This window comes from Zootermopsis nevadensis, unplaced genomic scaffold, assembly GCF_977971745.1.
Source record: "Zootermopsis nevadensis isolate Lab colony 2312 unplaced genomic scaffold, Znev_1.0 Znev_ptg000020l, whole genome shotgun sequence".
Lineage (NCBI taxonomy): Eukaryota > Metazoa > Arthropoda > Insecta > Blattodea > Termopsidae > Zootermopsis > Zootermopsis nevadensis.
The window spans coordinates 4,916,654-4,944,319 of NW_028259152.1; the positions used below are offsets into that span (position 1 = coordinate 4,916,654).

Consider the following 27,666-nt stretch of genomic DNA (forward strand, 5'->3'; position numbering starts at 1 on the left):
GAAGCAATGTCTGTGACTTACGTAATTATCACGAAGTTCTGAGAAAGTTGGTGTTTTAAATGAGGGGGCTATGGTGGAATTACTTTTCGCCCAGGGGCCGAATTTAGGTTTCTGCCGGCAGTGCAAGTATGAATATCAAATATAAAGGTGGTTAAAAAAGTTAGGACAATACTGGAATATTTTCGTTCTATGATTGGCAATAATGTTGAACCCTGGTCATACTGTAGCCCAAGGTCAGTGGGTGGTTCAGTCGTAATTGGTATATTTGTGGTTTGTACCATAAAACATTTGGAATCTTGCAGAGATAGTTTTAGGCATCTAAAGATATTAACAGTGTACCTTTTATACATCCAAGAAACAATCTTATATGTAAAAGAAACTGCACGGTTAATAAACAAGTGCATAAAGACCATCATAAACTGGTACATAAGTTACAACCCTATAACAGTAAACCATCAGTAGCAGGATGTATCTTCTATAACAAATTGCCTAACAATATAAAACAAATTTAAAACAACAATTTTAAAAAGTAACTGAAGGGGTACTACTAAATAGATGATTATCTGAATGAAGATTTCTCAAAAATTGGCTACTGATACAAGCAGATGTATAGAATGTTGTATACTCAATAAGATTATATTATAAACACTACTGCACTTTGATAATGTATAATATATATTGATAAGTCCTATATCAATGTATTTGATGTACAGGGTAAAATAAAATGAATCGAATGCTCTGTTGCCTGTCTGGATAACCAATTTTATTTTAAGCACCCTAATAAGAAACATTAAGTTTCTGTAATATGAAAACTAATCTACTTTTGTTTAATAAAAGGCTATACTTTGACACCTCTCATTGAAGTATGATAATCATGACTGGATTCTTACTTAAAACATGAGTGAGATACATAACATAATGTAGATAAAATTGGTGTGGTTAATGTACAAAAAGAGGGCTAATGGAAATACACAGTAATTTTGGTTTACAAGAAAAGACTTTTTAAATGTATAAGTCTTCTATAGCAACATCATATTGAAAATTAACCACTCAAACAGCTTAATTAAAAGACTTCACAAATGGAATTAATTCATATATCCTGATTGTGTTGCAACCGTAGATACCATCATTTTAGGTAACAGGTGAAAATGAGAAGATAACAGCCTTCCAATGGGTTGTTGAACATTGTAGTCTTGTAATTGTATACAGGCATATCATAGGAACACGCTGCCTCCATCTTCAGGGTTGAAGACTTCAATCCTTCCAAATAGCACAGCACTGCAGAAGACTGCAATCTACCTCACTGCAAACTATAAAATCCTACACAAGGGGGGAAATGAGATACATCATGCAATCTTGATGGATTAGGGAAGTGATAGTTCATGCTTTGACCACTTAACCCCTAGGGAGCGCCTCCAGATAGATGCCAGTCATTCTGGACATGGGAAAGAGAAAAAGCTAAACGTCCCCACTGGAATTTAAACCGTCTTGGGAAAGAAGCAGGGCTGGAATGATGTTTATGTGGAGAAATTAAAACTGGAGGGGGGGGGGGGGAGTAGGATCTATATAATTGCTATTTGGAATTTCACTTGCCGGTACCATCAACTGATGACAGCTTGCTGATAAACTTTCAGGCTTGTAATGAACAGCTCACAGTGTGACTGAAGGACCTGATGCTACCCTCTTTTCAAATGTTTGCATTTTTACACTACCAAGTTTCTTCCATGTTTAATAAAAGTAACCACATTTCTGGCAATGCTATGGAACTGCCATTTTGTATGTACCATCTTTGGCATAATCAGCTGCCTATAACATATTTTTCTGAGTTTTAGCCTGAGAGAGTGTGAGTTGTTCAAAATTATTTTCAGAGAATTGCAAGGAACAACAAAACATGGGAATTCCCTCAGTTCCAAAATACCACAGATAAACCAAAGAAACATTTTCTTTACCTTTATTGTCAGTATCTGTTTTCTCTACAGTAACATTTTGAAGTACACAACAGACACGACTTTCTGATAAATCACAGTAAAATGTGACGAAACATTCTATGAAATGGTTCACTGATAACTAGGAAGAAACATTTTCTTGTGACAAGAAAACCTAAGGCCCACAGAAATAAAGATCACCTTTATGCCTTGAATGCACAACAGTCTTGCCTGTCATGGCAAAAGGCTTCAACTTGCTTCTTGATTTTATTTATCTTTGCTTTAATCTCAAAGAATAAAGAGTTTTAGTATTAAACTAAAGGTACACTGATCTCACAGCATTTTGTGTAAGATCATCAACAATTTACATCAGTTCATGATATTCTAATATTGTTTATTACATCTCTGGCAGTATGGTAGTAACTTCTGGGATCTATGCATATGGCAGTCATTCCCACTCATGATTCTTAATAAACACATAATGTAAAGAACAATTATGAGTCTTAAACAATATCCCAAGGTGCATTATCAGGATCCTTCATTTATAGGACAATAGTGGTCACCATTCTGCATTAACAATTCACACCCCATTTATTTAATTTATGAATACTTGACAAATCACTAACACTCTTAATTTTCATCTGCATGAACTTGTAAAAAATATTCATTCTTACTACTACTACTACTACAACTACAACATATCAATTGTGTCAGCATGCCAATGAATATAGGAAGTAGCCTCTTCCACTGGGCAACACTAATATGCAATATAGACAAAGAGAATAAAGAATCATAAATATAAGAGGAAGCAATAGAACATTTTAACTCTCAGACCCATGCACACTTTCATAGGCTTACGTGTTAAGAACGGACATCCATGGGAAGCAATATATCATTTCAATATAACAAAGATTATTACAGTAGGCCTATATTTATACATAGTCATGTATGTTTTATCTAATCAATTCTGGGTGAAGCAAAATTAATCACACAGTTTCATCTATAGCCACGTATTTGTTTACAGTTTTGTAGCACACTAAATTACCAATGAATCAAATAGATGTGTCACATACCTTCCATATGTAAACTGTAACTCACTTGTTAATGTAAGATATTCATTAATGTACCCCATATATATTTGCAGGAGCCTCTACATGGTGTAATAAAAATTGAGCTCCTATGTCCTCCCTACATCTTGACACAACATTGTAGTGATGAAAAAAGGAGAAAACTTTGTGAATATCTTATTTCAAACAATTAACTTAAGTGAGAAGAAACATTAACACAGACAGAAGCTTTACCATATGGGAACAATGATAAACCAAATCATGAGAATAATTACAGAAAACACAATGGCAGACTGAAAAGTACCAAACATTTAGGCTTCATGAGTGCACTTCAGACTTAAGTTTGATAAATATATTTATAAGAATTATTTAAAATACCTAAGCAATAAAAGTGCCATACCTAATTTTAATGTACGTAAAAAAAATCACATGGGTTTAACATCCACAATCTGGCATAAGAAATAAAAAGAAGTAAATTCATTTACTATGTACAGTTTACCTTCAAGTTATTATATTATAGCAACCTGGTTACTAAGTATCCATTTCTTGTAGATCACACATTGGTCACATCATATTAATAATGTTAACAAACGACAAGCTTGGCAGTTGCTCTTTTCCTTAACAAACCAACTACTGCTTTAGAGCAGAACATGCAGCTTCTTACGGCAGCTATAAACTGCAGCTAATATGAATTAGACATAAAAAAAACTTTTATTATTCATATCCGGTTTTCATAACTTTCTGTTTCCTCATACATTCTCCATGATCCATTAACAAATTATACATTTCCTGTTGCATCCTTTATTTTCTATCCTTCCATATTTTCAACCACTTCTACCTGTTCTTTCAAACACAAGAAGAAAACATACCGTTTACATTGATTGTGAAATATTTAAATATTAAGCTTTCACTCATGCATTCTATTTGTTTTTTGTTTTGTTTTTTTGTTCTTGGACACAAGACATTAATACCAGTATGCATCATGTGCACACACACACACACACGCTTGTACGCAATTTTTAATTAATACAGTCCACCAATCAAACAAGGGCTTAGTCAGTTCTGCTGCTGCTACTTCTCCTTTTCCTTCCAACATGTCAAACATCTTGCTTTCAAATCATGGTTACTATATTTTAATCACTGAAACAATCTTTAATATTCAATTCCATGGGAATTTTCTCTTTCAACCAACAGGAATATGAACTACCCCCCTGTTCGTTTGCAGGCACCACAGATCTGCAGCCTTTTTTCTTTTTTCTCTTTGTCATGTCTGATTCCCAGAACAAAGCCTACTGTGCTTATTAACGGCCACCTGCAACAAGAAAGACATTAAATGAGGACAAAATTACAAATAAAATGTTAATACTTAACAATTAACTAATTCCATGGAACAGAGTCCTTCTTGAGAAGTTAGCAGTTGCTCAGCTAGTCAGGAAAACCATTATCATGCTATAGTAACTGAAAGTTGATTATCATGTTCAGAAAAGCCTGTTCTTGGTCCATACACTAAGCCAGATAATGCTATAAATTAAAGTATTGCTATGGCACAAATAATACAACATGAAGAAACAATGGGTAGAAAGAAAACAATGCCATCTCATAATTGTGCAACTTGAAGATACAGACAGCATTAAAAAACTTCATATTTTTCTTGCCTCATTTTCCCTTTCTAACCAAAGTTTTGAACTAAATACCTCTGAAGTACAGAATGAGGGTTTACACTATCTTGCCCTTACTACTCTCAAATAAACTTCTCTGCAATATTCTGGCCAACATCAAATTTATCATTACCATATATATCACACCCACAAAATTTCTGAATAATTTCAAACATTGCAAGTAAATACGTATACCAGTCTACTGAGTTACACAAAAATTGTACTTCTGTACTAGTCTGACTGTGGGTGGGTCTGATGATGTGTTTTCATCATTACATTGGTATCACTTTTCAAGATATATATATATATCATGGGAAGACAAAATATTTCGAAGTGAATGGTAACAGGCATTCCCCAAATTTAATAGTGTTCATAAATTAGTGGACAATTTAAAAATTTTAACAAAAACTTATGTATGAACTTCCAACTTGAAACAACTTGAATGATGTGGGACTGTTTTGTAGCACATAAGTCTTTTGTGCTATAAAAAATAATTACACACTCTTCAAATGTCCTTAAATTAGTAAAAGGTTTGAAGGGAGTGTTTTATTCATTTATAACACATACATAAAATCGATGTATGAACTTCCATGACCACATGCGAAAAAACTTTAATGTTGTATGGCTGTTTTGTAGTATACAAGTCTGCAAATTTATGGACAACCTGTATTACCAACAGCATAGATTAGTAGTAAATGTTATATATTCCATTCCCCACTCATTTTTTTGAAACTACTTCATGTATTCTAAAACTGAAGCTGAAAAGCAATATGATAAAGAATCTCCTCGTTTCAGTCCATCACGCATCTACTTACTGAGATTTTACTATGGGTTTTGATTAATTTATTTTAATTAGCTTAACTAGTTTCATGGGTATAGAGAATCCAATGACAATATTTGACATAAAATTATACATTACAATCGACCAAATCAGCAAAAACCATCTACCATCTAGACTCATAAGTCTTATATATAAAAAATCGCAATCTAAAGTAACATTAAAAGGATGTTTTTTACACACTCCTTTTACTCTGTTGATGAATTTCTAATCTTACAAATGTCATAATGTTTATTAATATTTGGTCTTTATATAATATAAATGGGCAGTACAATTTATCTACTGCATGTAATGTGTGGACGTTAATATATCACTACTTTTATGTGAACCATTTCCTTTTATTATGTGAATTGTACTTGTATATATGTATTATGTTATTGTGACTTATTCCCCACTGTATTGTCATTTGGCTAACTTATGGATCCATCGAATGTAATAGATGTATGATGTACTATATATGATAAGGAAAAGCATGTATGTGGTATACCACATTAAGAATGAAGAAAAACCATGGCACCCACTTTGGTCAACCTTATCTTCAACCTCATGGTTACTTCCCAAAATGTCACACAAAGACTTTGTGAAGTAGACTAGCAGTAGTATGAACAATGTATACAATGGAACCAATTAATACATCACAATAATTTCACTGTATACAATGAGACCATGCTATTACTGCATGGTATCAAAAAACCAGTTAACAGCTGAAATTAGGATAATTACTTTTGACGAAAGAAGTAGCACATTATAATATTTTTGCAGGTAAGAATGTCCTGAAAATGCAAGTGTCAAATTTTCAACAGTTGAGTATATTGTTTAATTTTCTGATAAAGAAGTTGATCTTACCTGCCATATAAGGAATATGTGTGGACTTCCTATGGTTAAATATAAGTTTCCCTAATATTCTGATTGTATATCTGATTTTGTAACAAAAGAAAACATTTGAAATGAAATACACATGAAAGAACTAATATTACAAGCGGATGAAAGGATTCTATTTGTTGGGCCAGACATATTCCTTTTTAGTCTCCTATAAAACATAAAAATTGGGCAATAAAACATGATAGTGGTCATGTGGATAAACAGTGTTTTGATCTTAACATCATTCAATAAAATACAAAGCCAAACAGAATGAGCCTGAGATATCAAGAGTTTATTATATGATGCTACAGTATGCAGTTTAGTACACCTTACCCACAATGTCACAAATTTGTTAATAATGTGAGGTTTATACAACAAATATTTATTTTCATCTTTAAAAGTATTAATTTACAAGGTACATTTCTAAATTTCTGAATATCTACAATGAAATTTTATCTCTAAAAAGATAAAGGAATTTTGGAATCACTCACTATTGTTTCAAACACAACTTCGGAAAAGCAAAAAACAAATTTGTTCACCAAGTTATATGGGTAATAAACTGTGCAGGTTAGTGGGTTCATTAAAAAAGCTCAAAAGCTAACTATAAGTGACAGAAATAACTTGGCATTATCAACCATGGACCAATAAAAGAACACTGTAACTACACATAACAAATCATTAAGCAAACATCTTCAAGTGTTGATACTACATCATTAAAATTAAATGTTGTCTTAAATCAGATTTATCTAGAATGAATAAAATATAATTTCTATAATCTATTTCTGAAATGTAAGAAAAAAACACTTAAACATCTTTTCTCTTGCAACCTTCCATTATTCTTAATCAATGGCAGATGATATATGTGACAGTCCCGTAGGAAGAAGTCTTTACTTGAAATCTTTATTGCACACAGTCCAACAGTGAAGAACGAACATCTACACACACATTGGCAGCACAGGTTTCTTTTACAAAAGTTACAGGACTTTGGAAGAATCTTTGGTGGAAAAGGAAACTGGGATGTTCACTATATCACTGCAAAGAAGGGAGGTACAAGTCCTAGGCATTCTTGACACCTCGTTCTTTATCCTTGTTGATGGTGAATGAGGAGGGAGGTAGGACAGCCAATGTGGATCCAGGAGGCTTCTCACCTGGAGTTGTGATGCCTGCTGCAGCACCTGTTGTACCTACAGCTCCTGTACCTGATGCAGCCTTCTGCTTCAGCATAGTCCAGTCAAACGTGTAGTCATACTGATGATTCAATGTTCGGAACAGAATGCGAAACAACTGGCGTAGGTACATATAGTCAGGGCCCTCTTCGAAACGAAGACCTCGGCAGTAATTCAGATACATTGCAAATTCAGCAGGAAAACCCTGCATAACATAAGATAATAAATATAAGGAAGACAGAACAATAAATCATAAAACTGACATTATGTTTAATTCACAGTCTTCAACCTCCATTTCTCAAATGTTTACAAAAATCATATATGTATGCATGTATCATCATTATTAAACAAACTCTGAACCAATTAATAAATCATAAAATTTGAAAATGAAGGTCACAATATTAACTCTTCCTGTCTTATGCACCCTAAGCACCTTTCTAGAGGATTACCACTACCACTTGAAACACCCAAAAGTGCCATCTCTTGGATACCTGATTTTCTGGTGTCAGTCTTGTAGTTATTTGCTGTTTGTTCAAAGATGTTGCCAGTAGCTTAGACTAAGTAGCACCAAATTATAGTATAATTAATGAATTGGAAAGGACGTGGCTGAATTTTAAGTACTATCTCAGAATTTGTCTGGAGCAACGAAGAAAATCCACAAAAACCCTCAAGTCAGGATAGCCAGTCTCCAGACCAAGACATTAATCACAGCCCTCACAAACATGATGTAATAGTGAAAATACAGTTGAAAACAGAGTGTGCATTTCCAATCTTGAATGAGGCTGTAAGCACACCAAATAATAAAAAAAATCTGAAAATTCTACATGTTGTAAACATCAATGGTGTTCTTAATTTAAAGTATGTAGCTGCAGATAGATATTAAAGAGGTGGCCTGATGTGATATAAACATTTTTGAGTTGTGGTTGAGGTGGGTTCACAAAGCAAAGTATCTTCAGGCAAGTAGGTCAAAGCAACTTCAGCTGACCTAGCCTTACATCATAATTCACCAACAGAAGTCACATCGATCTCCTACAAGAAGAACCCGGATTTTTATTTGTCACATCCAAATTTCTATCATTTTTAACCATTGTAATATATCTCCCGCTTTTCATTTGCTAGTAACCTCTTAGTATTTTAACTTTTATGACATTCAACATATTTATATACCTGTTGATAACTTTTCCAAAACATGTAGTGTGAACATTTTATTACTATAACTGAAATAAACATCTTATTCAGTTGTGATGATGGTATTCAAAAATCTCTTGTGGTTTTAAATAACTTCCATCAGAAATACTGAAATTACATTAATTAATTTCATTCATGTTTGGACATCCTCAGACCATAATTTTCATCCACAATAATGACATGTTTTATTAAGAATATATAAAAAAAGTAAAGTTGTCCCACTATACGCCTTGAAAGCACTTGTTGGGGGGGGTAATAGCTCCTGCTCATTCTTAACATCGGCACCAGATGGGGGTGAGTGGTCAGTGTCACACCCTGGCCATACTTTACCCCCGGGAATGAATTGGATAGGAGACTGGGTGGGCCCCACAGCTGGTCTGCACACAGAGGCTAGAGGAAAAATCCTCTGCCCCATCAGAGATTGAACCCCAGCCATCCAGTCTGTAGCCAGTTGCTATACTAACTGAGCTACCCCAGCTCCCAATAAGAATATTTACTTATTCTAATTATGACTTCTTTATTTCTGAGTGTAGCATACCTGGGAGACACACAATAGTTAGTCATCTTTCAACAGAGCTACTACATATTTTCCTGTAATGGTATGTTTATATAATCTTTAATGATGAGAGAAGATTCTCATATGACTTCACAGGAATGATTGCAAGTTTTTGTACTTGGTAAAATGTTAAACATATTTTCACTAAACTTTTAACATTATTCCTGACCGATTTTGCATCCTGCATTAACAATTCATTATTTTAAAGACTTTTAAATTTGACAAAAATACTTTAATCATCTTCCACTCTATACAAACTATAAAATATAAGTTTAATGTTCCTTTCTTAAGTCATATAGGCCTACTTAATTCTGAGAACAATACACACAGTGACAGAGTATGCCTCACTGCAAAGCTTATCAACATACTGGAGTAAATGACAGAATCGCTGTCTTCTATGACCACCACACTTAAAAGTTAAGACCTACATGTTTACCTTGCACAAAACTTCAACTGGTGTAGACATTTTCTTCTCACTAATTTTCTCATACTTCTGCTTCTTTGTGGCAGCCTGAAACACAAAGTGAAAGAAATTAAGTTCCCATAATAGCGTGTACAGCCTATAAATAGAATTTTAATAGCAATTTTTATGCACTGTAAATTTAATCAGGCATATTGATATATTTTTAATAAGAGTACTTTTCAGGCTTTCCAATGTAACAAGTGTTTTTCTGTCATTAAATGGCTTAGCTGCTAATTTCTATTATTTTTTTAGTCAAATGAGCACAATAGCAACATAGCATTCTCATATCTTTCATTGTTTTACACACCCTTTCCTGGTGCCTAAAAACCACAACAGCCAAACACAGTGAATTTTGATAGTTTCTGTTCAGATTTCATTTCTTGTGTAAACAACAGTAGCATCTCATAGCATAAGCCAACACAGTCATAACAGTGAGATGTTGCATACAGTGCATAGCAGCATGATATTTTTCACAAAAGGATTTCTAAAGCATACTCAGAAAACATCAAACGAGAGCAAAAATACTATCACAACTGGTGATGCTACACAACTGCTTGTTCGATGATTACTACCATGCAGACGATGATTCAAACTGTGTAACGTATTCAGAATTTTTAGAAATAACAATATTCAATATTGTGAAACTTTAATGTTTTTAATTTTGCATACTGAATTAAAATTTGAATACTAGGTTTACACAAAGTGTTAGTATTACTGAATAACCAATCCATTCTTTTATAACTCCACACCTATCAATTAAATTACAATTACAATTAAAGAAATGCAAATATTTCCTACTACATTTTTGAAGCAATTTACATATTTTGAGATCTTTAAACTGCCTACAATAAGTGTTCCTTACGGAACCAAACTATAACAGCATTTTATACCTAGGAAAAAGATCATTTGCTTTTCTCCATCAACATCAAGCAAATATCTACAATCATTAAAAACAACTACATTGTTTGAAATCTCAATGTTATACTTTTAACTACTTAGTACACAAGCAATGTGACAAAAATGTCACAGCCACTGTCCATATGGTAAACACCTATTTCTAACATTTTACTTACTTTCAAACCCTGCCACGGTAGGCTTCCTCGATTGAAGTACATCAAGACATAGCCCAGTGATTCCATGTCATCTCGACGACTGAAACAAGCAGGAATTCCTCATCTTTCTCTTTGTAAACACACCAGTATAATGGGCCCAGTATTTGCAAGAGCAACCAACTTCTTTACCACATAGAGGAACTTCATAAGCTGTACTCGCCAAAAATAATTAGACTGGTCAAGACGAGAATGAGATTGGAAGGGTATGCAGCCTGTATGGGAGAGAAAAGGAATGCATACAGGGTTTTGGTGGACAAACCAGGAGAGAGACAACGAGGAAGACAATATTAAAATGGACTGGATTCATCTGACTCAGGACAAGGACCAGTCATCTGCTCTTGTGAAAACGGGAATAAACCTTTGGGTTCCATAAAATGTTTAATTTCTTGAGTGGCTGAGCGACTGTTGGCTTCTCAGGAAGGACATGGCTCCATGGAGTAAGTAGATTGATATTTTGTAATTCAAGTCTTAAAAATTAAGCTTACTCACCTGGAAACCAACATTTCTCAAGGTATAAAAACTTAAATTATTCTGTAACAGTCCCCCATAAAATATACAATAAGATATAGAAACCATTTTTAGGTTTCGCATGACTAATGCTAATAGTTCCAGAAAGTTTATGTTTAATATAAAATAATTTTGTTCTGTGGTCTCCAGTCCTGTCTGACAGTTTTCATAGCTCTGTGTCTTCTCTGGATATTTAACAATCTAACTGGCTTTGAGGCACGACTGAATTAGCACTGTATTACTGAATATATGAAGATTTTACAAAAATATCTCTAAGTTGTGCCAGTTTGAGTACAGATGCTTGTAAAACAATTTTTTCTCAATTTTATCACCAAAAGTAGTTTTCCCAGTTCAGTCTGTAGTTCATCACTTTTACTGTTACAAGTAATAATTTTATTTGTGAACCACAGACTGATAAAAAAGGCAACTGTTGATTAAAAAGGTGAGTCACCCACAATCCAGATGTGAACTCAAAATAACAGTCTATCAACAGTTGGATGACCCAGGTTTGGTGGATCAAGCTCAACAATGCGGCTTTAACAGATGTGAGGCCTTCCTACGATGTGAAATGAATTTATTAATCTTCAATTTTTTTTCTCCAAAGTTACTTCATCTCAGAACAAAGCATCCTCTTCAAAACTCTGTTGGTAATTTTCTAAACAGAGTAGATGGCGATACGGAATTTAAAAAAGCAGCAAAGCACATGCCAGCAGACCTTGGCTCATGTATAATGAAGAAATAAAGACATAATACACCAGCTCATTTCTCACCTTTGCTCAATACCTAGGTGGGCATTAATGGAGGCATACCGTGCAGTCCCAGTTAGATTCTTGTCTTCACGGTATACAATATGTTGCCTTGTACGTGAGTCACGGAACTTTTTTGCCAACCCAAAATCAATCAGAAACAGCTGCAACAAAATGAAAAGAAAATTATCACAATCACCATCATCTCACAACTTTGAAATATCACATTAATAATTTTTGTGCAATTCAAGTCACTCCTGAGCAAATATAAAAGCAATAACATGCAATAATAGTAACATAATAACAACTATTACTAAACTTTGGCCATCTTCAAACTGCAGGAATAAAAGATGACACACAGCAAACAAGATGTTTTTTTCAAAATGTAGTTAATAGTTCAAATGGGCACTGATATGCCTGGGCAGTATAAACAAATTTTAAATGGTGTATAATTACTTCATAATAATTTCTTTTGTTTATTCCAATGGCTCATCAGAACAGTTTTTATTGACCAATATGCCATGACTTGGGATTACTAAACTCCTTAACTTGGTACATAATCCAGAATTCAAAAGAACACAACATTTCAGAAACTGGATGTTTCCACCCTCAGGTGAAAAGGGGAAGGGGCACATACTCAGATGGGTCCATTAGAAAGAGTCACTGGATGTCAGACAAAGTCGAAGACTTCAGTAATCCCAAGTGTAACAGACCATAGTCAGAACCCTTTAAAATTGACCAGCATGCCATAAAAATTTATCAAGTTTGTAAGTGTGACAAAATCAATGCAGTGAGATGATATTCAGACCTATTCCCTTACTTGAATACCCATTTTTATGAAGAAGAATAAACGCACTCAAGGATGAAAGGGATGTAGAAAAGAAAATGTTTCTTTAAAAACGAGAAGTTGTACATGACATAAATATAAAACTCATTACAACGTTTATTAAAAATTTTCGGTGAAACAAAGATCATGCAGTAGCCAACCTCAAGTTACGTTCAAATCAATGCATGCAAATTGGCGAAAATGTTTATAACTCATTTCTTATTTGGAACTAACACACTTGCTACGGGATTCGTGCAAGAATCCACACGCTAGTGCCGATTACATAAAAGAATTAAAAGAGTTTCTAAAAGTGAGGTTTGAACAGCTTTCCAACAGTGATAACTAGTTGCTTCACCACCAAAAGCTCGGGCGAGTACGCAACAGACCCGCGCACAGCGTTCCTCCCTTCCACCTCTGTACTGCATTAACTACACTTGGTGAAAGTGCCCTAGCAGCAAGAACTTTTCTACTGCTGTTGGTAATAGGAGAAATTCGTGTGGGATCCGACCGAGAAAAGAAGTAGGTCACCGAACAACTCAACACAAAACGCCGCCAACCAACCCTACTGGTATAAACTGAGGAGGCACACAAGGGCGTTCGAAATGTCCAACTACCTCGATGACATTACACAAACACCATATTGCAGCAACTCAAAGCAATGTGTATACGTCAGCTACTAAACAAAATGTCGAAATCAAATAACAAAACTGCAATGTAAGAGGTTCAATATGGCCTCAATGCCGCATCGTCAACGAATCCCGGAAAAATCAGCTAGTGACCACCATCGTTCATTTCCTGGTGTGGTCTGCGAAACTTCAACAACAAAATTTCCTCGAGTATAAGCAGACCCACCCGCAACTACTTAAACTCAAATCAACGAAATCTTATTAAATACAAAAATGTGTAGTAGGAATCTATGACAACACAACCAACCCTCAGAACCCGTTATGGCACAGCCCAATATTGGAGATGATCCAGTGGTCAAAAAATAAATATTCTACCTTCAAGTTCCGGAAAGTTTACAGCAGCACTTCCGGTAGGTAGTGGGGAAAAATACAGAAGCAGCAAAAATAGTTCATAACGAACTTCCAGAATGGAAGAGTATTATAGGCAGTACAATTTAAGATACAGGCAGCCTTCAAGATCCGAATAATTTTTGCATATGGTGGAAATATACAGCGCGTATGGGATCTTTCACACAAAAAACCGATAGCCTAGCTGTTTCATATCAGTACCCATGATATACATAAAGTATGCGTAAGTACCATTTCCATCCAAGACAAGATTTTGCTATAGTCCTGCTACAGAACTAAAATCAGTAACTGCATGGGTTATTTTCATTAAAATGACTTCGTAAACAGAAAAACTATATACAGAATGGAAGTCTCGGAGGAACAACAATGTCGATGCTGCAGACTTGTACGAAGTAAAAAACGCTGTCTCCATCATCTGCCTACAAGTCCACACGGCGTTACAACACACAAGTCCTGCATCGACATTTTCACCGCAGTGGGAACGAAACTCTCGCATTACTTTACTTTCTATGGGGGATTCATCTACACAGACATACTTTGAAATTCGGATGTAGTCCCAGATTAGCAAACTAAATCCACGAACGCGAATACGCACATGCTCAACTGTGAAGAGGTTTATGGTAGATGGATCAACAGAGGACACTGCACACGGCCTCCACTCTCACCGGATGTAACCTTCATGTACACACCGCGCAAAAAATTCAGCGGCTGAAATTTTTTAAGCTTCAAACCGAAGGTGACGTAAGCACAGAGCTGGAGGCATAATTCCAGTCAATCGTAATCTATTATATTTGTCCTATGTGGTTTCTCTCTACTTTCTATTAACTGCTATTATTTATACCGTATATCTATTAAGCAAAGAAACCCATACGTCTGCCTAATTTAAAGAAAAACGCGAATTAATAGTCTGGCGAAGACCGACCACAAAACGGAGCTGAAGGCTTTCCTTCACTCAATTGCCCGTGTTAATGAATGACGATTTCACTTTCATGAAGACGAGCAAACAACAGCTTTACAACACGTCTATTTCACAGTTCGCCAAATGTACGCCAATAGTCGCTCTACGAGTACGACTCCCGATATCTAACCGATTCTAATAATTCGCCTCGTACAAGGTCGGTTCCAACTGGCTCAAATATCGTGGCTATCAAAATCAAATGAAGAAAACAAGCAAGAATTCTAACGTGAAGTGATGACATGTAGCCAGCAACGATGAAGTGATTAAACAACAATGAATCAGTTATCCCCTAGCTTACGCGATTTTACACAGAACCAAGTAGTCCGATATCCAAGTAAATCAGAACCTTAGCAACAAAGATCTTGGCTGAGGTTTTGAAGCTTGCAGATAGCAGAAAATCCTCATTAATAAGAACAATGGTCAAACTTTGTTCAATCATGGACGAGTGACCACATTCAAAAGTAAAAATGGAGTTAAGAGACCGTCATGGCTTGACATACAGACCTATATAAACAGAAGTGTACAACTCCGATCTCCTGCAACAAATTCACGAAAGGAAATGAGACGTAGCCTTCCACGGTTAATTCGTAGGCCACGACCCCAAAAATTTATCCTGGGTATGATTCCCAGTGAAGATGGTTTCTGTTGCCCGGAAACTAAGCACAATAGAAAAACGGCGACAGGACAAAATTATCTTCGGTGACGAGAACGAAGGTCACAAACCCGGAAATTGTCTTGAGTCGAGTTCCGGTAAAGATATCGCGTTTCGGGATAATGTTTTCATGTGATATTCAACGATACGTATCAAATCATTAGGCCTATGGAAAACTTTTGCGAAATAATAATTGGTAAAAGCGTAAGAACATGTCGAAATTACCGCAGAAACACTCTACTAGTAAGCTTATCTTCCAGTGCGATCTGGAAATAGAACATCTTCGACTGCAACCACAGGAAAGCGACTTGTGGGTTAACAGCGGCATAAAGGGAGTGGCAGGTCGGCGAACATGCACCAAAACTGGAGATGAACAACGTTATCACCAGACTTATGGTATTCTTCAACGTCACAAAAGTCTGTATTTTAAAATGTGCTCAACATTTTCTGACGGTGATAAGGATGTACATGGACGCAGATGGAGGTGAATAAATGACAATCAAATTATACTTCCTTCATCTTATTCACTAGTCACACAAATTTTTCGAGATTCTTTAAATAACACGCCAGCATCTGAACAGCGTTTTCTTCACCTACCTTATTGCAATGCCTTCCAATGCCCATCAAGAAGTTGTCAGGCTTGATATCTCGATGAATGAAACTCTTACAGTGCACATACTCTATACGGCCAATCATTTGATCAGCCAACATAAGGACCGTCTTTATAGTAAATCGACGTGAGCAAAAGTTGAACAAATCTTCAAGCGATGGGCCAAGCAAATCCATAACCAGAACGTTGTATTCTCGCTCTTGGCCGTACCATCTGCATGAAAAAATTCTAATTAGTATAAACTGCGAAGAAATTGCGCACTGCCCATAATTATCATTCCACGGAGCTGTACTTACCTGCAACCATTAAGATGTTCTTTTAAAATGCTTGAATTTGTATGTAGATTTAAACTGAAGATTTCCGTCTTCTGGGTTGTTGCGCTGTGTAGTCTGGTTGATGTTTACCAACGTTTCAAAGGTCATACTGCCTCTGTCATCACCCTGATGACGGTGGCAGTATAACCTCTGAAACGTTGGTAAACATCGACCAGACTACACAGCGCAACAACCCAGAAGACAGAAATCTTCATACTCCCCGCTGTGAAAACCTCAAATCCTACATAGATTTAAACTCCTCTAATCATCATTATATATTAATGCCTAACATACTGACAGGGAAATTTCCGTCCTCGATTGCGTATGGGGACGCTGAGAGCTCATGGCTAGGCTACAGAAACATATTTTGACACTTCAAACGAAGTCTGTATAAAGGCACTGATGTTTTGGCATACGCAGAACCTAAAGCCGAACGAACATACCCTGTCGGCTATCACAGACTGCTTATTCAAAATATCCGCATTTACCCTCCATGAACTGGAAGTACTCTAAACACATAATCGATCTAAGGACGCGAAGTGGAGACAATGGACACACAACATTGTAATAATTTTTGGCAGAACTTTTTCAATCCTATCAAAATATTTATGTTATCATCAAAGTACTGTGGTCATTCTGCATACCAACCACTTCATCAGAACTCTCTGCTCTGTTGGCAGAGAAAATATTCCGAAGGATGAGTGTTGCCCGATTACAGCCATAAATGCGCCAGCCTGTACCGATGTCTGGCTAACTCCTCCCTCACCGCTGACTACGAAAATACGTAGATACGACAGGCCCCTCGAATGCCAATGTCTTAAAACTAAGTAAAAATAAAAGCTTAACTTGTGATATAAAAAGTATAGTTGCTAATGATGCAAGACAGCTAGTTCTACTGAAATTCCAGTGCACCAACTTTTTTTAAGTCCTGATTTTAAGACGCATACTTTATGCCAATTTGTAACGCTTAAATTGAAATGTTTCGAGATGTGTTCTTTTGGGTTTTGGTGCCGTGAGGAATTGTTTCGAGGTTTCTGAGTGGCACACAAGGGAATAATACAGTTTCTTAGCGGACCATCTTATTTAACGTTAGTCTTCCATGCAAAAGTCTTCTGTTTGACCCCAGCCGGTGCCAAAAAGATATTTTCATCACCTCTCACAAAGTCAAAACCTTTGAGAATGTGAAAGCCAGCACTGAATAAAACTACAAATGAATGCAAATACATCACTCAATGTGGGAGAAACTGGAGAACGTGGGAGTCCCCTGTGGTCGTAAAAGGGCAGAAATGTGAAACCTGTAAGTAATGTCACCAAAGGGTAACAATAAACAGTTTTCACAAAACAAATCCCGAACGATGCGCGTACAATAACTGAGGCAGCTCCAGGAAAATAAGCCGATGGCAGAAAACACGGGCCCCAAATTCTGGGCGTGCAGTTCTCTCAAAAACATCTTTGGATATACGATTTCAGTGAATTGCTTATTGTACCTCCTGCCACGAGCACAGGTCAAATACAAGACCATTTCGCACTGAAGCGCAATTTTCTTCGTGCTCATACGACGTTAATCTCGTCATACCTTAACGCATCGTTAGAATCTGCTACAAACGTGCATGTGATACTTATTTTATGTCGACAGAACAATGAAATTCTAATTTTATGGCCAAAGAACAATGCAATTTACATTTGCAAGTTGGGGGTGAGGAGAAAGGGCAGATGAGCAACCCTATCAAAGTGGCCGAATTATTTTGTTTCACTAATTTCGGGATTTTATTCAGAAGAAACTGCCTGCATGTATTAGATGCGCTACAGCTTTTAAGCCAAGCCATGGTGGCTTCTAACGGAAAGCATGAAGGACTGGAATGGCATCGTTGGCTCTTTGCCGAGTACTAGACGACCAATTTAAAACGAAACTCATGCCAATACATGCATCACACATCCTTTCATGAAATGTCCTGGTTTTCTTACTAATCGACTTTCCTGTTATCGCTTTTTTAATTTCATAATTACGAAATTGTAAAAACGTAAAGTCGGCAAGTCACTTTGAATTTCGAAGCATCATGAATAGTCACTGTATAGTTTCAGTGCGATAAAGTGTCAGACTTGAACGCATCAGATTGGCAGCCGAGAACTATATTTAGATAGATTCCATATCGTCTCAGCCTTTTTAAGGCTTTAACGGGGCAGATACTAACTACGTTTCAGTTTCCACTCCCCTTAACCCACAAAAAAAATCCAAAAAATGTACCTTCTCGGAGTTATTCGTTCAGACAATGAAAGTTAACAAACGCAAACTAGTAAATATTCCGACAGCTTTGGGGGTCGGTCGACTGTTTCCCTCCGATGTGTCTCCGGTTTTCTAGTCAGGCAATGGGCTCTCATCTGACTTCCTGGCCAGAGTAGGTGTCGAGACTCCACTGTTTCGTTGTAATACGTTTTCTACAGTTACTTCATAAGTCTCGTAAAAGGAAACCCTCTTACGCTGACAGTGGTGGGGACCCGGTTTAAAATCTTAGTTTGCCTTTTTTTATCACCATGACCGTAATGGCTGTGGAGGCCGTCAAATTTAATCTACGTTTTAAGACTCTGAATTTATTTGCTGTCTTCATTACGTATTCAAGTTCCAGAATAAGAGGAGCGCAAAAAGTTTCTCAACGTGAAACAGTGAATATTCTACAAACCAATATTTTACAACAGCGAGGCTTCAAATTTCGTCAAAACAGTTTCGGACACATCAAACGACAGATTAGAATGCGAAGCTTGCAGGATTCCTGATGGTATTCCTCACAAATGCAACGGAAACAAACATTTGCTGCACCAAAAATATCTAACCATTACTTAATTGCTGCACTCGCTATCTGTAGCTTTTTCTTCAGCCGTGATTGCGGACAGGTTTAGAGCGCAGAAAACTATGTGATGTTACAGTTTGGTGCCAGACCATGCATACCTTATCACATTGTCATATTGAGCACCACGCGTCACCCCCTGGAGGGCTTATATCAATGTTGCAACAGTTGGAAGTTCGTATAAATCGATCATTTAACACTTAAGGCCTAACTGAAAGAATAAGCGCGATGAATGGCTAAGGTGGAAAACAAGCGACCGGAAATAAACCAGCTTTCCGTGTCGATAAAGAGAATTCAAAGAGCACGCTTGCTGAAAAAGGCTTGAAAACGTTGCTATCCAAAGAGATCGACGACACGGTCGGCTGTTTAATGGGTCAGCCATCCTTACATCAACGACGAGGAAAGCAGTGGAGAAGAGAAAAGGGAAGCATATTTTTATCTGCATCTCGCAAAGTATTGTTTGGTTCGAGGTAGAAGCGCTGAGAGACATTTTTGTGATGCAGGAAGAACGAGATGTAGCGGAGATATATGAAGAAAGCCCATTCGAATCTTAAGACACTATTATGTACTCTTCTATTTGATATGTCCACTTTCATACATTGCATTCATTTTTTTATTAAAAACTGATGTTCCTGAAAATACAGGTAAATCATAAGAAAATTATAAAATTCAGAAACGCAGGCATGAGCAGAGTATGGGGTCGCATATACCGGCAGTATATACTGTTCTCCCCATCACTTAAGGGAAAGGCACCCTACACATTTTGCAGGTAACAAAAATTGAACACAAAAGGTTTCCTGCCAGTTTTACTGAATACCCGGGAATAATCTGGGACCCTGCAGGCATTGCCTCAGATCATGCCAAATATCCTCGCTTGATTAATAAAATGTTTGAAGTAATAACAATGTTAGGTCTGTTAAGTTTCCACGCATTTACGCATAAAACATGTTTCAAGACTAAGATTAACCTTATAGTATTTGCCGAATAAAGAGATATGGTGACTTCCTGAACATGTCCAGGATAAACAGGTTTTCTTGCAGTCATAGTGTTTCCCAGTTTTGTGACTATTAACTGAGATACTGTACACAATCCCATTTCATTGCCTCAGTTCATTCAAATACGAATGCATCAAATTACTGGATGAAAATACGGAAAATGGCACGTAACACATTTTACTCGTGTAAAATAGCATTTTGTAACGCTCTTCTGAACAGAGCTGTCATGGCCCCATCAACTTTTGGGCAAAATAACATTGGTTCAACGTGATAGGTGGCTGAAATAATTAAGTCAGGACAATAACTGATTCACGCCAACATTAACCAGTGATCCTGGACGAAAATGCACATCAACAAAATGCTGGTGAGTGGCAAACAAATATAAATGTAGTATAATCATGTCAGACTCGCTTTGAACTATCACTGATAACCTAATAAAGTAAAAGCAATGTACGCAAAGTGTACCAACTATACATCCATCAGAATTCGACCTTTGTGAATAAAGTCAATTACATCAGGGTCATCTGGGGCCAGTAACCTTTGTGTGGCAGTGTTTGGCACCTGTCTGGCACAGCTGGTAATTAATTCCCTTAGTAACCAAGCAAACCTTCACTTCCATGTTCAGATACACGATGTCCAATTTTAACTGACACAGGAATGTGCAGACAAATTTTAGTAGAATTTCCCAGTATCAAATATGAAGCAAATGTGTTCAGCAGTTCTTGAACTGTTACATGGAAGCAGACAGAAGCATAAAACAAATAAGGCAAACCTATCAGTGCACTTTTTAAACTTTTAGTTGCAAAATTATGTAAAATTGATAACATGTGACAGTATGCAAATAATCCAGAACAAATTATCACCATCAAAATATCTTTGGCCTCAACAAAATACATGTAAAACCAACCACTTGTCTTAAATAAAGAATTGTTCAGTACAAATATGCACCAGGACAAAGAATCAACACTTCCATTTAGAAGCTTTTGTGAAGCAATTTGGAGAAAACTGACAAAAAAAATTCTTGAATACTTCACAAGAAATTTTTATCACATGAATAACTACAGCCTCCATATATCCATCTTATATCACCTGGGCAAGTTTTCTCCCGTCAGGTAACGAAAGGCTTCAAAGCAAATCAGTGGCAGAATATGAATGAACAGTATTTAGCCCTGTCACAGATTTATCAAGTGTTTCTAACAATGGCAGAAATAAATAAGTGCATGGCTGCAGAAGGCGCATAGTACAAGATCCCTGTAAATTATTTTGTTTGCTACAGGACTCAACTTGATACTCTGATATTTCAATCACAAGTTTTCCAGATAAATATTAGTGTCATTTTCTCTGTCACACGAGATTATAAAACCAATCATTTTTGGGCTGCCATACATTTTATACACACGTAAGACTATAATGGTGCAAGATATCGACCAATTTACTAGCTTTTCAAAAATTAATATGGTCTATTCATTTCAACAATGTCTTACACAAAACGATCTCAAACATGACTCATGACATTGCATTAATAAAATCTCAATTATCTGAAAGCTGCAATGTTTCTTTCTACACAAAAAATCTACGGATTCACAATCAATGCTTTGAACGTCCCAATTATGAACAGAGCAACAGAATGAAGTACAGAATCTTACCTGATATGTGGAATTCCAACACCACCATGCAGAATCTTGTACAATTTACTTTCATACAGTAATTGTGGATGTCTTGCTCTTATTGACTCTAGCTTCACAGCCACTTCCTAGGACACAAAAATTGCAATACAAGGTTTCTGTGTCAACACATGCAACTCAAGTTTTTTGCCTGAAACACAAATGAAATTTAATGGAGGATCTTAGAGGAAATCATTCTTCTTCACTTGTTTAACAAATTACGCAACTCTTGCTTTAATTAATGGATCCCAAATTCTAAGTAATAATCTAAGGTAAAGCATCAATACAGTTGTGATAAATATTATTTTCTGTGATGCAGTTATCTACACTGCACTTTACTATTACTTACTACAATTTCACGAACAATTCATTCTAACCAAGAGAAACCATTCCCCACTTGGTGTACACTTATAATAAAATTAATAAAGCCAGATTTTTATTTAAGATGCCAATCAACTAAGTATTCTAAACATAAGTCTGCCATATCAGCCTTCTGCTTCATGTAACTAACAGTCACCGACCCCCACACCAGTCTCAAGGTTGAGTAACAGTTCTTTGGTAACACACACAGCAACAAATTATTCCATAGAAATGAGCATGAAAGACACTTGCTAGTTAGATTTTTTTCCTTCATGTACATGCATGCAGAAACTTTGGTCAGTAATTGATCTAATATATTATTTTACAAAATTTATCTTACTAACACAAGCAAGCTTATTCCTTATAATTTATGGAAAATTATGTAGTATACAATGCAGCATAAAAATAAAAAAAATTCAAAACATTGGTATTTTTTATGCTAGTAATTTGGTTCATTTGCAGAGTCTGTGTTACATAACCACATATCCTATGAAGTCATGCACTTCTTACCCCAAGATTTAGTTCTGCCCATTCCAGTCCCAGTATGCCTTGTTCAGTGACATTAACACACAATAAAGTTATAAGTTACCTCAGTAGTTGGTCTGGTTCACTTTATGTAGATTTCAATCAACTTCAGGTTACTGCATATTAGCTTACTGTAATTTGAAGTAAATGTTTTTATACTAGATATCAATACACATGTACAAAATATTTATGTGTTCTGGAGTGAGGATCCATAACAAGTGTCTTGTTATTTTCAAACAATGCAATAACAATCATTTACCTTGATTTTAAACTTGGTACATGGCATTCTTCAATACCTGGTTGATCAACAGAAGTACTGGGCTGTTCATTCATAATATTCTGATCTTAAATAGCACAATCTCATCAACTTATAATAATATGTTGTCACAAAAGTAGAAAATAGACAAAGTGCCAAGTGATAAATTCAAGTAGAACTGGGGGAGGGGGATAAGTAAATGCTCTTGTGTACATTGTACCATGCTTCATTTTCACAATATCATTAACTCCATGCATTATTATGTTTTTAATCAAAATGCCAGTACTTTTCCTATGGTGTACTAGAAAATACAAACACTTTTACACTGCAATATATTACTCAGTGAATGCAAAATATGATGGGAAATATAACTTTTGTCAATGTTGGTTTTCAGGTCTGAAATGATGATGGTGGTGGAGGCAGTATATTCCTCCAAAATTTTGGTATCTACATACAAGTCCACATCGTACCCCAACCCCAAAGATCAAGACCAGTATCTTGACTAATAGTAGAACCTCAAAGTTGATAACATTTATTGATTGTATGGTATGAGCAATAGCACAATAAAAGTATTTAATACTTCAAGTTTGTGAGCAACTAGAACAAGTGTTCAAATATAACTCTTCACACTAACTGTGATGTCATAAGACCCACAGCTGGTATGACAAATACATATGATGTTTAAAGCTTCATAACATTCCTTATACAAGGCGACAATGCTTTTGGATGCTATATGCAGCATGTTATGCATGAGGATACTGCGAACAGTTAATCCGCTGAATCTATAAGATCAATGTGAATGTAGGGCCATCTGCATCAATGAGACCAATCACACAACAAAAGAACATACAAGAAGCAGAAGAGAGACCTCTGTCTTTACCATGTGGAACACTCAGCAGTGCCAGAATACCAAATCAACCAGGGTGACCAGATACAGTTTGACAACAGAATGACTTCAACAGGGCTGTGGAGTCAGTATTAAAACCTCCATATTATGTATTAATAATGGTACCACAAGAGATTTCAGCACCACCATGTTAATCATCAGGCTGCTTTTTAGACTTGCAACATATATTTAAATATACATATAATGGTTACTGCAGAAATCATTTGATTTGTAGACAGTTTGTTCTTAAGGTGCCGGAGCCAAAGTTACAAAGCATTATTCCCACACCATGTGGTTCAACGCGTCGTTGAATCCCCTAAGCGTGAGACCGCAGCCGGCTCACACGGTAGTGAAAGTGTTCTTAAGATTTTATATCGAGGTCGGAGTCGGTACATTTTTACAGACTCTGACTATACAGCCCTGGACTTCAATGAAGTTGCTCCAATACATCAGCAGAGTAATTCACAAAGCCTATGAGATTAACTTAGGCCAGATTTCAGATTCTCAGTAGTGAGCATGAAGATGACTGTCTTCTGGGTTTTTGCAGCATGTAGTCTGGTAGACACTTATTGACATTTCAAAGGTGCTTTCTGCCTCATTATCATTAATGGGAGTTTAATTGCAGAAAAACAGCATCTGGAATTGGTTTATTATTTGTCAGAAGTGTCAGCCACATAACTCTCTCAAAACATGCTAAAAATAATTCTGGGAGTACAAGAACTTTGGAACTTGTACTGAATTTTATTAAGAATTTGCAAAATTGTTGAGGTTCTACAATACACAGAACTGTACATGAACATAACTAAGCATTGGCCACTTTATATAAACTTAATTTTGCATTAATGTAGGTTTAAAGTTCAGGCTATGTGTAACATTCATATATTTTTCATGATTTAAAGCTCGAAATATATAGCTATATAAATAATGCTTTCAACTTGTGAGTACCTTGTTGGATTCCATGTTTAAATCACACAAAAGGGAAGTAATTTTTGAACCACAAGACTCAAATACATGTTTAGTTGTGGGTCATGGAATTAATTTTTCTTTTAAATGTTATATTCTCTTGAAATCACTTTAGCAGCTGTGATACACGATTTCTTTCTGCTGAGTTGAATTCGTAAGTTATTCCAGTTTAAGAAGTAAGAGCAGGCAATGACAAAATTGGCTCACTGCAAGAGGCAGTTCATCCAGGTGAACAAGGTATGTGGAAATTACTGCTGGTCCATGTGCATGTAAGAATCAACTTGGATTTCTCCAGTTTCTTCAAATTTCTCCATTATATATCCTAACCACCAGTTACTGCAGTAATTTAATCACTGACTGTGCTGAAGGGAATATTTTTGAACAGTATTTTTAGAGTATGAGTGTGTTTTTTCACCATCACAAAAGTCTCGGTAATGGGAATAAATGCACGATTGTGGGTGCCCATTACACGCTACACTAGATTAATCGTGGCTGTAGACTGACTCTGGCATCTTCCACTTTGCTAAATTCAATGTACTTCAGGTGGACAAAAATGTCACATCTGGCTGCTTCCATATACATAAAATGATATGCAATTATATATAACCTTTAATCAGATAGAGACACACAAACCTAGCTATATAATACAAAATGTATAATCAAACACATGACTGCAATAAATTATTAGTAAAATTTTAAATATACAGTAGAAGGTGTGAGGAAAAAAACAACAAAACATTCAATCCTATTTTAAACCATTTAGTGATAATGAATTAACATTTAATTCCAAAGAGGAGCTTGCAAAACAGTTCCCCCTTTCCAGAGAAGACTCCATTTTGAGAGGCTGCAAGATTAGCAATTGGCATGTGAAGGTCATGCTTGTTTCTCATATTGACTGCATTAAACTGTTAAGTTTGTCTGAACCACTTCTACCCTGCCCCCTTTGAATGCCTTTATAACAAGTAAATATGATTAGCTTTTTTTTGCACCTGCCACAATTCTAAATAACTTACTTCTGTAATATAAATATTTTGCTGTTAGAAAAGGAATGCCAGAGTATGTGACAACTGAGTGGAAACATCTTGTTTTTAGGATCTCTCTATTGTTTATTAATACAAGGGCCTTGTCACAAAACACGGTGCACTTAATCTCAGAAAAATGAGATCTACATGATTTTTCCAGTGTAACTATTAGCAATTCATAGACCATGGAACTATGTTTTACTTCCTGTGCATACTGATTATAGCTTATCTGCAAATCAGTTGTTGGTCTGTAATTAAAATAACAAGGTAAACTATTTATTTTTGTGTGTGGATGAAACTGGGTTACAAATTTCTGTTTCTTTGAATTCCACAAAAATTCTATAAAAGCCCTGTGATTATACATCAAGAGATTCACAACTCAGCAAAAAACCATATGTTAATCAAATGATTTTATGACAAATCATACCAACCATTGTAACAAAGTTGTATCATCAATTTCAGCCAAAATGGACTATTTGCAGTCAGGATCATAGTTATTAAAACCACTTAATTTTCTAAACAGTAAACAATCCATACCACTAGTCCACCTAGTATTGACTAAGCCATGGTTAATTATAATTAATCACTGATACAAAATACTTTTAAGGAACATATGTTTAAAAATCAATATGTACTTCTGTCACATACCCCCTGCACCTCTTCCAAATCAAGCAGTGAAACACATTATTGTTTATACTTCATTAAGAGCTATTAACAAGATTTCTCACAAGGCTATCATCTCAGTAGTTCCTTAACAATACCCTTTCCCTCTCACTCACAGCCATACTTTCCTTTGCAAAATACAAAGAATATTTTCAAAAAAATATATTCTAGATAGAGACAACAGCAATTATGTAGTGTCAGACCAAGCCATGGAAACCCGTAACTATGCATACCACAAGTTACTGCATTCCTGTAAATTTAATTACGAATATACATGATTGCGCTCTAGTGTGTATGTGTATATATAGTAATACATAACTAAAAAATACAATATAATCCTTCTTTTATTGGCCCATATTACAAAACTATTAGTCAATAGGCAAAAACTTTATGGAACTTTGGGGTGGAAAAAACGCTACTTGGATTATGGCTGCCATACATCTCTTGTAAAGTATAACTCAGGAGTATCGAATACATGCCATTTGAAATCAAGCACAGACTTTGGTCAAAAGCAAAAATCAAACAAGAACGTTAATACAGCCAGAAACACTTTCACTATCCCACAACATGTCATACAATCAAATAGGAGCTAAATTACCTCCCCATTCGTGACGTTGATGCCCAAATAGATGTCACCAAAGGAACCACTACCGATTTTTCGTACTAAACGATATTTTCCTCCCACAATAAACTCTTGTTTTGTTGATAAACTTGAGGTTGCCATTTTTAAGTTAGGTATATCGAGATGGTTTGAAATTCAGAAAGGTAAATGAACAAATTTAAATCAATAACACACACACTACCACTTCCACCAACACGCCGACATCTCTCTTCCAATGACTGACGTAGGAACAAAGCAGCTCAAAGCACTGTGGGTCTTGTTACAGACTACGGACTCATAGCAAACACAATAATAATCAATTCTTTAAGTTACACTAAACGCTCAGATAATATTCAAATACGCTATAATTATTAAACTTAGTTAATACAATTTAAATGTTATTTATT

At 35.9% G+C, this 27,666-nt stretch overlaps 1 protein-coding gene across 1 annotated transcript; it reads right to left on the minus strand.

Annotated features, from left to right (window-relative positions):
- Nucleotides 1-1,935: 1,935 nt before the first annotated feature.
- On the minus strand, nucleotides 1,936-27,516 carry LOC110831315 (casein kinase I). The gene is made up of 8 exons (XM_087351809.1): nucleotides 27,257-27,516; nucleotides 21,966-22,072; nucleotides 16,155-16,380; nucleotides 12,112-12,251; nucleotides 10,796-10,874; nucleotides 9,696-9,770; nucleotides 7,498-7,720; nucleotides 1,936-4,304 (listed from the first exon to the last, which is right to left on the minus strand). The coding sequence occupies exons 1-8, from the start codon at nucleotides 27,380-27,382 to the stop codon at nucleotides 4,294-4,296; spliced, it is 987 nt and encodes a 328-aa protein (XP_087207935.1). The 5' UTR covers nucleotides 27,383-27,516; the 3' UTR covers nucleotides 1,936-4,293.
- Between the last annotated feature and the right edge of the window lie 150 nt (nucleotides 27,517-27,666).

Coding starts and splice junctions, on each gene's coding strand:
- LOC110831315 (XM_087351809.1), bottom strand. CDS start 27,382: ATGGCAACCTCAAGTTTATCAACAAAACAAGAGTTTATTGTGGGAGGA. Junction 16,381..21,965: donor GTTGGAATTCCACATATCAG/GTAAGATTCTGT, acceptor TTTTTCATGCAG/ATGGTACGGCCAAGAGCGAG. Junction 12,252..16,154: donor TTGGAAGGCATTGCAATAAG/GTAGGTGAAGAA, acceptor ATTTTGTTGCAG/CTGTTTCTGATTGATTTTGG.